General features: G+C 52.7%; 1 protein-coding gene across 2 annotated transcripts in view; it reads left to right on the forward strand.

Moving 5' to 3' along the window:
• cdx1b (caudal type homeobox 1 b) overlaps window positions 1-9,715 on the forward strand; it is a 57,205-nt gene extending 47,490 nt beyond the window's left edge. For both annotated transcript variants that reach the window (XM_072512704.1, XM_072512705.1), the window contains 2 exons: window positions 7,015-7,160; window positions 9,316-9,715. In XM_072512704.1, coding sequence (XP_072368805.1) covers window positions 7,015-7,160; window positions 9,316-9,522 — 353 coding nt within the window. In that variant the 3' untranslated portion in view covers window positions 9,523-9,715. The remainder of the gene's footprint in view (window positions 1-7,014; window positions 7,161-9,315) is intronic.
• Window positions 9,716-11,270: the final 1,555 nt, after the last annotated feature.

Consider the following 11,270-nt stretch of genomic DNA (forward strand, 5'->3'; position numbering starts at 1 on the left):
GTCCCCTCTCCTCTCCAGCAGCAGGTCCTGCGCTGTCTGATATCAGGGGCGAGATTCTCCGACCCCCCGCCGGGTCGGAGAATCGCCGGGGGCTGGCGTGAATCCCGCCCCCGCCAGTGGCCGAATTCTCCACCACCGGATATTTGGCGGGGGCAGGAATCGCGGCGCGCCGGTTGGCGGGCCCCCCCCCCTGCGATTCTCCGGCCCGGATGGGCCGATGTCCCGCTGTTAGAATGCCTGTCCCGCCGGCGTGGATTAAACCACCTCTCTTACCGGCGGGACAAGGCGGCGCAGGTGGGGTCCTGGGGGGGGGCGTGGGGCGATGTGGCCCCGGGGGGTGTTCCCACGGTGGCCTGGCCCGCGATCGGGGCCCACTGATCCGCGGGCGGGCCTGTGCCGTAGGGGCACTCTTTTCCTTCCGCCTTCACCACGGTCTCCACCTTGGCGGAGGCGGAAGAGACCCACTCCACTGCGCATGCGCGGGGATGCCGTGAGCGGCTGCTGACGCTTCCGCACATGCGCCGCCCGGCAAAGTCAGTTTTGCGCCAGCTGGCGGGGCACCAAAGGCCTTTCCCACCAGCTGGCGGGGTGGAAATCAGTCCGGCGCGGGCCTAGCCCCTCAAAGTTAGGGCTCGGCCGCTCAAGATGCGGAGGATTCCGCACCTTTGGGACAGCGCGATGCCGGACTGATTCGCGCCGTTTTTGGCGACGGTTGGTGGACATCGCGCCGATTGAAGAGAATTCCGCCCCAGGAAGCAACAACATGAACTGGGGTGGAATTCTCCGCAATCAGCGCGATGTCCACCGACCGGCGCCAAAAACGGCGCGAATCAGTCCGGCATTGCGCTGCCCCAAAGGTGCGGAATCCTCCGCCCCTTGGGCGGCCGAGCCCTAACCTTGTGGGTCTAGGCCCGCGCCGGACTGATTTCCGCCCCGCCAGCTGGCGGGAAAGGCCTTTGGTGCCCCGCCAGCTGGCGCGGAAATGGCATTGCCGGGTGGCGCATGCGCGGGAGCGTCAGCGGCCGCTGACGGCATCCCCGTGCATGCGCAGTGGAGGGGGTCTCTTCGGCCTCCGCCATGGTGGAGACCGTGGCGAAGGCGGAAGGAAAAGAGTGCCCCCATGGCACAGGCCCGCCCGCGGATTGGTGGGCCCCGATCGCGGGCCAGGCCACCGTGGTGGCCCCCCCCCCCCCGGGGCCAGATCGCCCCGCGCCCCCCCAGGACCCCGGAGGCCGCCCGCGCTGCCTTGTCCCGCCGGTAAGAGAGGTGGTTTAATCCACGCCGGCGGGACAGGCATTCTAGCAGCGGGACTTCGGCCCATTCGGGCCGGATAATCGCCGGGGGGCGGGGCGCCAACCGGCACGCCGCGATTACCGCCCCCACCAAATATCCGGTGCCGGAGAATTCGGCAACCGGCGGGGGCGGGGTTCACGCCAGCCCCCCGGCGATTCTCCGACCCGGCTGGGGGTCGGAGAATCGCGCCCCTGGTATCATCGATCCGGCTACGAATGACGGAACGTTAGCTGACAAACAGCTGGGGTCTTCTCTAATCTAAAGAAATGAACAGGCAGATTGTAAAGGGTCCGAAGGAGCAGGAGTGGGGACGACCACCAGAGGTGGGGTCGCAGGCAGTAATCTCTCGGGTAGGACATTGTAACCAATGAAGCACTTTACTAAGGGTAGGCACTGTAATAATACAGGAAATGCAGCAATCAAGCTGCACCCAGCAGCTCCCACATTCAGCAATGTGATAATGACCAGACAATCCGGGTTCGCGCCGCGCGTGACACCTCGCGCGGGTCACCCGAATCACAGGGCCAGGTGCGATCCAGCGGCTCGACCTCTCAGGAGTCGGTCCCGTCGGCGAGTTCAGCTCCCCACTGCCGAAAACATTTCAAAGTGTGGGCTAGCCCGGGGAGAAACCTCCGAGGCCCAAAGAAATGACTACGGGTGGGTCAACCCTGGTCTGGATCTCACACAAATAGCCGACGGGAAATGTCCCGCCAAACTCGTCCAACAGGAAATTTTGGCCGTGATCCACCGGCCGCGTTGCGCCCAAACGGCAGCGTGGCATGGTTGGTTGATAATGGGAGATCCTTCTTCCGGAATCTACTCGGCTCGCCATGCTTTGCGAGACCCAATGCAATCTTGCAAGGTGTCGCGATCTGAATCCCGCTCATTGTGGACGGGATCACTGTCTGGCAAATCTGCATATTAGAGCGACACAGCTAGTCTCACTCTAATATGTACTCACCTGATCTACCGGGGCCCTGGGATCTGACCCCTTCGCCTCGGAGACCTCGGGCGAGTGCTGTTCACTGCTGGTCCCCCTAAACCAGGACCTGATGTAACGGCACCTAGTGGGTGGGGGTCTCCCAGGGGATCAGAGGCACCCAGGTGGTTTCTCTCTGGGCTGGGTGGCACCCTGGCACTGTTGGTGCCACTGGGGCACCCTGGCACTGCCAGCCTGGCACCCTGACAGTGTCACCTGGGTGCCAGCCTGGCAGTGCCAAGGTGCCAGGTTTGCATTTTCCCCATGGCGGGGTGCCCTGCTGTATGAGGTGTGGTGTGGCGGCCCTGTCGACCCCTTGATACGTGGGATGGGGCTTTGGGAGGGTTGTTTGGGGGTTGCATCGGTAGGGGGGGGGGGGCTGGCGGTGTTGAGAGATCGGGCCGCTATTTATAAATGACAACCCGATCTCTTCCTGCACCGACGGGTTCCAGCGAACGGAGCTCCTCAGTGAAGGAAATGGGACAACGTGCGGCCATGGAGGGGGAGGGCATTCCCCACTGAAGTCTCAAATTGCAACAAAGTCCCGTTAGATAGCGTGGTGTTTCTCGGCACTGCGAGCACTGGGGAACACCCGCCTAAACGCACTTGGCGCGGGACTCTGTTGCAATTTGGTTAGATCACGCCCAACATTTCCAATATTTTTCAAACTAATAGGAGGGGCATACCTAGGGGGCTGGATTCTCCGCCCCGCCGCATTTCTATTTCACCCCGCCGGCGGGATGCTCCGTTACGCCAGCCGGTCAATGGGGTTTCCCATTGTGGGGCAGCCCCACGCCGTCGGGAACCCCCCGAGCTGCGGCAAAAGGGAGAATCCCACCGGCAGAGAATTCCGTCCAAGGTTCTTAATACTTGCATTGAAAGCAGTTGAGAAAAGGTTCACTCGGTTGGTTGCTGGGGTGGGTGGGGTAAAGCTTAAGCAAGTTGGGGCCGACACTCATCGGAGTTTAGAAGACCCAGAGGCCACCTTATTGAAACATTTAAGGTTCGGAGTGGGCTTGACAGGCTGGGTGCCGAGAGGATGGTTCCCCTTGCAGTGGAATTAAGGAGGAGTGGAGCGCAGCTTAAAAATAAGGGGTCCCCCCATTTCAGACGACGATGAGGAGGAATTTAACCTCAGAGGATGGTTAGTGTTTGGAATTCTGTTCCCCTCTGAGCAGTGGAGGCTGGGTCGCTGAGTGTATTGAAGTTGGACAGATCTTTGATTGACAAGGGAGTCAAGGGTTATCGGAGGCAGACAGGAAATTGGAGTTAAGTTCAGAATCAGATCAGCCTTGATCTTATTGAATAGCAGAGGAGGCTCGAGGGATCGCGTGGTGGGCCCCTGCTCCCGGTTCTTTGCTTACCATCGTGATGTATTTTTTCCACTGGATCTGTGCTCGCAGCAGTGTCCCAGGGGCAGATCCTCAATTTAAGGAGAGCCTAGGGCAGGCTTGATGGATTGAGGACTGTAACCCCAGCTGGAATTATCACCAGTCAAGCAGGAAATGCTCGTCTTTAGGTAGCGTTTGAGACCTGGTCGGGAATTTTCTGAGTTGAAGGCGACTGGGGGTCGGGGCCAGGCAGAGGGTAAGAAGAAAGATTTATTTCTTTTTCACAGCCAAACGATGTGATCTGGAATATCCTGCCTGAAAAAGAGACAGACACAATTAGTAGCTTTCGAAAGAAGCTTGGCTAAGTACTTGAAAGGAGAATGACTTACAGGGGCAAAGGGGACCAGGGGCCAGCACAGGCATGGTGGGCCAAATAGCCTCTACTTGTGCTGAATCTTTATAATAGGATGGTATGTTGTTCTTTCTTGCTCTGCCCAGATCAAGAAGAGCGATATATAAACAAAAGGACATGCTACTATAGGTGTTACATCGCACACTTCACTCCAATGCTGCTTTGGGGCAGTCATATTATGGAGTTAACTCCAGTCAGCACACTCAGAGTCGCTTAATCTACATAGTGACTCACACTGGTTGCCTGTGGTTTGCCTTATGCCAGACAGCCATACTTTCCACTGGTTACTGAGATGCTGGGATGTTATTAGCCAACTCCACCCTCACCACTTGCACGCGAGCTTGGGGGAAAAAAAACCTGTTTATTTTTGAATTGCTTTCAACAACAAAAACACACGGAAAATATCGCGCCTTTATCATCCAGTGATAACAAGAGCAGGGAAACACGAGGAGGGCCGGGGAACCGACCCGTCAGGACCCAACCTGTGGTCTAGGGCGGACACTGCAGTGCGACGCTGAGGGAGCCCCGTCCTGGCTGCCTGGTGATCTCTGTGCTCCCGGAGCGTACCGCCTGCGCCGCCAGACCAACGGTGACTTCTAATCCCACCACTGGGAATTTGTCGCAGTGTTTGGAAATAGATCTGGAGATAGAAACACCAAGCTGGTTCGCGAATGGCCCATAAGAAAGGACACGTGCTGTCCTTGCCCAGGCTGGTCTATATGTGACTCCAGGACCCACCATCAATGTAGCTGACTCTCATCCACCCCTTTCGCCCAGCCAGACATTCGGTTTGTACAAAACCCGCTACCAGTGATTAAGGGTGACCAGGGATGGGGCAATAAATGCTAGGCCTCAGCGATGATAACAACTCCCCTCCCCCCCCCCCACTCTATAGATGTCTGTCCGAGTCGATAGCACTGTTATCTCACGGTGCCGAGGACCCGGGTTCAATCCCGACCCTGGGTCACTGTCCGTGTGGAGTTTGCACATTCTCCACCGTGTCTGCGTGGGTCTCACCCCCACAACCCAAAAATGTGCAAGGTAGGAGGATTGGTCACGCTAAATTGCCCCTTAATTGGAAAACAACGAGAATTGAGCACTTTAAATTTTAAAACATTTAGAAGTATGTTGTCTCTGGTGGGTGTATAAGGTTCCAGTCCCACAGCCACTATCTTGAAGAAGAGAAAGGGAGTTCTTCCTGGTGCCCAGGCCTTTATTTATCCCTCAACCAACATCACTAACTGAGAACATGCAGCCATTCTTGCAGTGTTGTTTGAGGGCTCTTGCTGCGCACAATTTGGTTGCTATGCTTCCGACTTTATCACGGTGACTGTACTTCAAATGTATCTCACCGACTGGAGAGGACGCTGGGATGTCCTGAGAGTGTGAAAGATGATGCAGGAATCCAAAATCTCTCTTTCTTTCCAAAATCAATGTTGTCTGGCAGAAATTGCTGGAAAGAATTCTGCTGGGCTGCAATTCACCTGCTCCCCCTGCCCCCCCCCCCCCTTACCCTCGTGTGTCTTTTTGGCAGGGGGCATGCAAAATAAGGCAGCTGCCCATCCCACCACTCTCCTTCCCACCCCTGAGCTGACCGCCAAAATCAACAGCCCACCCACAATAAATAATCAAGGGTCGATTGAGCTTGCTAACAAGTCGATTGACCCTGATAATTCACAGCCCATGCCACAGCATAGTTGACATGGGTAGTCGGGTGCGAGTAGGCTGGCTGCTTTTGGACAAACCTTTGAAAAGGGTGGGAAGGCAGTGGGGAGGCTATCTTCAGGGATTCCCTTTGCGTACTGGCCCTTTTTCCCTACCTGCCTGCTCCGTTACACACACCAGTACCTCTGCCCCACCCGAAACTGCCCAAATCCTCCCTGCTCAATACCCCAAACTTACCTTGCTCCAGGATCCATGGTCCTTCTTCTTGGGCCTGTTGCAGTCTTGGCCGTGCTCACTAATGCACGCTTGGCACCGCCGCGACCTCTGGAGCCACTGGCCATTTGGATTACACTGACAGCCATTTAGCCTACCTGCAGCGTGTTATGGTTACAGGTCGGTCTAGCATTGAACGAGCCAGCTCTATGCGGCATTGCTCCTGCTGGTGAGGGTGGGGACTGCAGCCCTCCGCCTCCCCATAACATGCTGCCCATCGTTCTCTGAGAAAATACATCACATAATGTGTGTATATTAACTTAACAAAAATCTAGCACCATTCAGGAATGGCAAGGACCAAAAAGCATTTGCATATTTTTCATCTCACTATTTTAATCACCGACGCAAAAAAACATTAAAGTTCACATTTGCACGGTGCGTGAATGTGAATATTGGCATCACGTAAGAACATAAGACACAGGGGCAGGCGGATGCTGTGTGGCCCCTTCAACCTGCTCCACCATTCAATAAGATGCCGGCTGATCGCGGACATCAACTCCAATTTCCCAAACTATCGCCGATTCCCTTAAAGTCCAAAATCTAACAATTAAAGCTATAACAGCCTCTGTGTTAGTGAATTCTAATGGCCAATGACAGAATCTATTGGGTATTATTATTTACCAATCAGGAATTAATTGGGTAAGGATATTGAAGGTTCTGGAACAATTGAGATACAGATCAGCAAACATCTCAGCAAAGACGGAACAGGTTGAATGGCCTCCTCCTATCCCTGTATCCCTAAATGTATTTAACCACACCCGAATTTCCAATTAAGCACATGTGGCTGGGCCTGGGGCTAACGTATGGGAAAGTGTTGACCTTTTTTTTTTCTTTTTGTACCCAATTATTTTTTTTCCAATTAAGGGGTAATTTAGCATGGCCAATCCACTTACAGGGCACATCTTTGGATTGTGGGGGTGAAACCCACACACACAGACACGGGGAGAATATGCAAACTCCACATGGACAGTGACCCAGAGCCGGGATCGAATTCTTGTGCGATCAAGGCCACATTTGCCCCATTTTTAATAAATCGGATTATTCCTTTTGTCTATCAACAGGCAAAACCAGGACGAAAGACAAGTACCGCGTGGTGTACACTGATCATCAGAGGATGGAGTTGGAGAAGGAATTTCACTACAGCAGATATATTACCATTCGCAGGAAGTCCGAATTGGCAATCACATTAGGGTTGTCTGAACGACAGGTGGGTGTGCCTCATTTATGGTAAGAACAACTTAGAGGGCAGGATGGTGGCGCAGTGGTTAGAACTGGTGCCTTACGGCGCCGAGGTCCCAGGTTCGATCCCGGCTCTCGGTCACTGTCCGTGTGGAGTTTGCACATTCTCCCCGTGTCTGCGTGGGTTTCACCCCCACAACCCAAAGATGTGCAGGGTAGGTGAATTGGCCACGCTAAATTGCCCCTTAATTGGGTACTCTAAATTTATATTTAAAAAATAATAACATAGATTGAAAGAAACTATTGCCATTGGGTCACTGGTCAGTGAAGTGCTGAGACATAGAAGCCAGGTAGGTCACATGATTGACCCGAGGTCTGTGCTCAGCGAGTACAGGAAGTAACCTCAGTTAATCTGGTCCAGGTTGGGAGGAAGATTCAGCCAGGGACTATTTAGGGTGGCATGGTAGCACAGTGGCTTCACAGCGCCAGGGTCCCAGGTTCGGAGTCTGCACGTTCCCCCCGTGTCTGCTTGGGTTTCCTCCGGGTGCTCTGGTTTCCTTCCACAAGTCCCGAAAGACGTGCTTGTTAGGTGAATTGGACATTCTGAATTCTCCCCCTGTGTACCCGAACAGGTGCCGGAATGTGGCGACGAGGGGATTTTCACAGTAACTTCATTGCAGTCTAAGCCTACTTGTGACACTGATAAAGATTAATATGCTGGAAATGTGTGGTGTGTGTGCGTTTATCTGTGTCCGTATCTGCAACATGTGCACATGTGTCTGTGTTTGTTGGTCTCTGCATGTCTAGTATCCATGTGATTGTTTGGGGCTGTGTGTGTTCTAAGATCGATAACTTTTAAATAGAGGTGAATTTCCCCTTGACTGACAGAAAAAATTGCAGGACAAGAGTTCACGTTTTAAGAGTTTTAATGTAACAAACAAACTTAAAATCAACAAGGATCAAACATTATTTAACAGGCAACTAATAAAGCAAACCAAAGAAAAATTACTTTTGCATTTACTAATTGACTGACTTGGAATGCACACTTCTGGCTGAATGGTAACAGTACAGTCTTGGGGCACTCTCAGAATCCAGCAGGCTCACTTCTTGCTGCCATACCAGACTGAATCGTCTAATATCCTTTGAAAATTGTACCACTCAAAGTGAGTGTGCCAGAGCAGACTTCCACCAGCCACGTTCATGCTGATCACTCCTTGTTCCTTGAATCTCAAAGTCCTGCCCTTACCCCTGTTCCCTTGATTTCGAGCATAAGACCAACTTTTAAAATAATAACAATCGTTACTATTGTCACAAGTAGGCTTACATTAACACTGCAATGAAGTTACTGTGAAAATCCCCTAGTCGCCACATTCCGGTGCCTGTTCGGGTACACAGAGGGAGAATTCAGATTATCTAACAAGCACGTCTTTCAGGACTTGTGGGAGGAAACCGGAGCACCCGGAGGAAAACCACGTAGACACGGGGAGAACGTGCAGACTCCGCACAGACAGTGACCCAAGCTGGGAATCGAACCCGGGTCCCTGGCGCTGTGAAGCAACAGTGCTAACCACTGTGCTACCGTGCTGTTTACTTGTTAAGACAAAAAACATTTCATCCTGCTCTTCGCCGTGGTATCTGCTGGCGCTCTCACACAGCAGTAAATCATCTCTGTGCCAGCTAGCAGTTAACTGATTTTCAATAGGTTTGGGTTTCTTTCCCCGGCGTTATGAATGCGAGGTTCGATAAGATGGCTATCTTTAAATTTAAGGTAAAACAGGATGTCCTGGAATGGGGGTGGGCGTGACTGTGTGAGTTGACCCCAGTGCTTCCCTGACAACAGGCTCTATGACTGGGTTTCTATTCATACAGGGACCAGGTCAAACCCAACTGAAATTCAGGTTTAACATCTGGACACAAAGGAGAAGCATCTGCCTTTCTTAATTGTAGAGTCGCAAACTCCGAGAATCAGTCAGACCGAAGGTGGCGGGGAAAAAGAGCCCACAGCAGGTTCTGTAACTTACCCCCTGCCAAACAATGCAAAAATATTTTAGTCCTCGCCCTCACTTCACTCACTTTAGGTTCATCAATAGAGTAAGAAGTAATTCTGTCTGGATATTTGAGCTTGGAACACTGGAGAATGTTTTGACGCAGATTGCATATTCTCTTCTCGCGCTCTGTCACAGGTGAAGATTTGGTTCCAGAACAGACGAGCCAAAGAGAGGAAGATAAACAAGAAGAAGCAGCAGCAGCAGTCACAGCAGGCCAGCACGACAACGCCTACCCCGCCAGGCCCCGGGGCTCCGCCAGCCATCGGTTTAGTTAGCAGCAGCAGTAACCTTGTTGTCTCTCAGTCCATCCCACTGACAATCAAAGAGGAATACTTGTCCTAACCCAACTCTTCGACCTGTCACCCCTGGGAAACGGGCCTACTCTATTCTGGATCCGGCTAGGCCGTGGCTTGAGCAAAGCCGAGACTCGCTTTTCACGCAAAGAGGCCGCCATCTTTGATTTTTGGGAGGTGACATCATTTGACGCTCGGGAAGACCACCTCCATTCGCCCTCCCTGGTCACCCAGGGAGGGCAGAGGAGGGGGGGGTGGGGGGTGGGAGGGGGGGAAGGAATAGCTTGGGCACATTGGGATCGAGACTTGAACACTGACCTTTGCTTTGCCGTGAATGACAGTTCATTGCGAAACCATGATTGCAGTCCAGGGGAAACAGAACTAAACACAGCAATGGAGGAGCTGCGTCTTAAAGCCAGCGTTTGTTGTACAGTTGATCGTACTGGAGACTGCATTCAGTCACAAGGCCATCTACCCCGAGCGGGATACGTGTCCGCTTCATCAAACACGGGTCTCGGCTGCTGGGAATGATTTTGAATATGTTTTTTTTGGATAGGCTGTAATATATTTCACGTATGTAAAAGGGGCTTGTTTATTTTTTAAGAAAGAGTATATTATTCAAAGGGGTGCATAATGCCCAAACATGGCAATTGGACTTCCAAGAATGTTTCTGTTTTTGACAAGATCTTGCTGTTTTGCTTGTTTTATTCTGCGTCCTGTCTCTGTGCAAAGTCACGTAAAAGTGGTACAACAACAACTTGCATTAATGTAGCACCTTTCACATTGCGAAATGTCCCACGGCGCTTTGCAGGCAAGATAGCGACACCCAGCCACTTAAGAAGGCATGAGGACCAGGTGACCAAAGTCTTGGTCAAGGAGGTGGGAAAGGTAAACGTTATAACGATTAAAATTGGGGTTGTGGAAGAAGCCAGAATTAGAGGCATGCAGAGATCTTTGTGGGCGGGCAGAGATGGGGGTGGCCCTGGGGTCTTTGGGGTGGCAAGGCCATGGAGGGATGGGAATTTTACACCTGCTTATGTTAATGGCCGGTGAGTTAATGAGGTCAGTGAGGGTGATGGATGAACGGGTCTCAGTGGCAATGAGGATTTGCGCAGCGGGATGTGAGGCAGCCAGGAGGATGTCAAACTGTTTGGACCTGTAAAGGCACGAATGAAGCTTTTAGCAGCAGATGGAGTCAGGGGGCAGGATTTCCGGGCCCCGGCTCCGGTGGCCATCATTGCGGGCGGGTTGGGAAAATTCGGAGAGCCAAATGGGACCGGAAAATCTTGCCCAGGGAATCTTATAGAGAGCCACCCAAAGGAGGGCCATGTGGCCCATTGAGACCATTCTACCTCCCTGTAGAGCAATCCAATCAGCCTCACTTCCCCGTTCTGTACCCACAGCCAGTTTATTTCAGTGCTCATCCGATTTCCTTTTAAAACCATGCATCGTCTCTGCTTCCGCCACCCTCGTGGGCAGCTCATTACCACTCGCTGTGTAAAAAAAGTTCCACCTCCCAAAACCTGAAATCAGTTGCATCCATTGGTCCTTGTACTAGAGCGAATGGGGACAGCTTTATCTGCCTTATCTTGTACACCTCGACCAAATCTCCCCTCAACCACCTTTGCTCCAAGGAGAACAATCTCAGCTTCTCCAACCTAACCTTCTGGCCATCGATAGATGCCGTCCACTTCCTGCTAGCCTGGCCCCAGAATGTGGAGCAGGTATCAACGCACTGTGCCGTCAACCAATATATTTGGGTCAGCGATACCGAAGGAGAGCGTCAAACTCAAGGGG

The sequence above is a fragment of the Scyliorhinus torazame genome, chromosome 7 (assembly GCF_047496885.1).
Source record: "Scyliorhinus torazame isolate Kashiwa2021f chromosome 7, sScyTor2.1, whole genome shotgun sequence".
NCBI classification, from domain to species: Eukaryota; Metazoa; Chordata; class Chondrichthyes; order Carcharhiniformes; family Scyliorhinidae; genus Scyliorhinus; species Scyliorhinus torazame.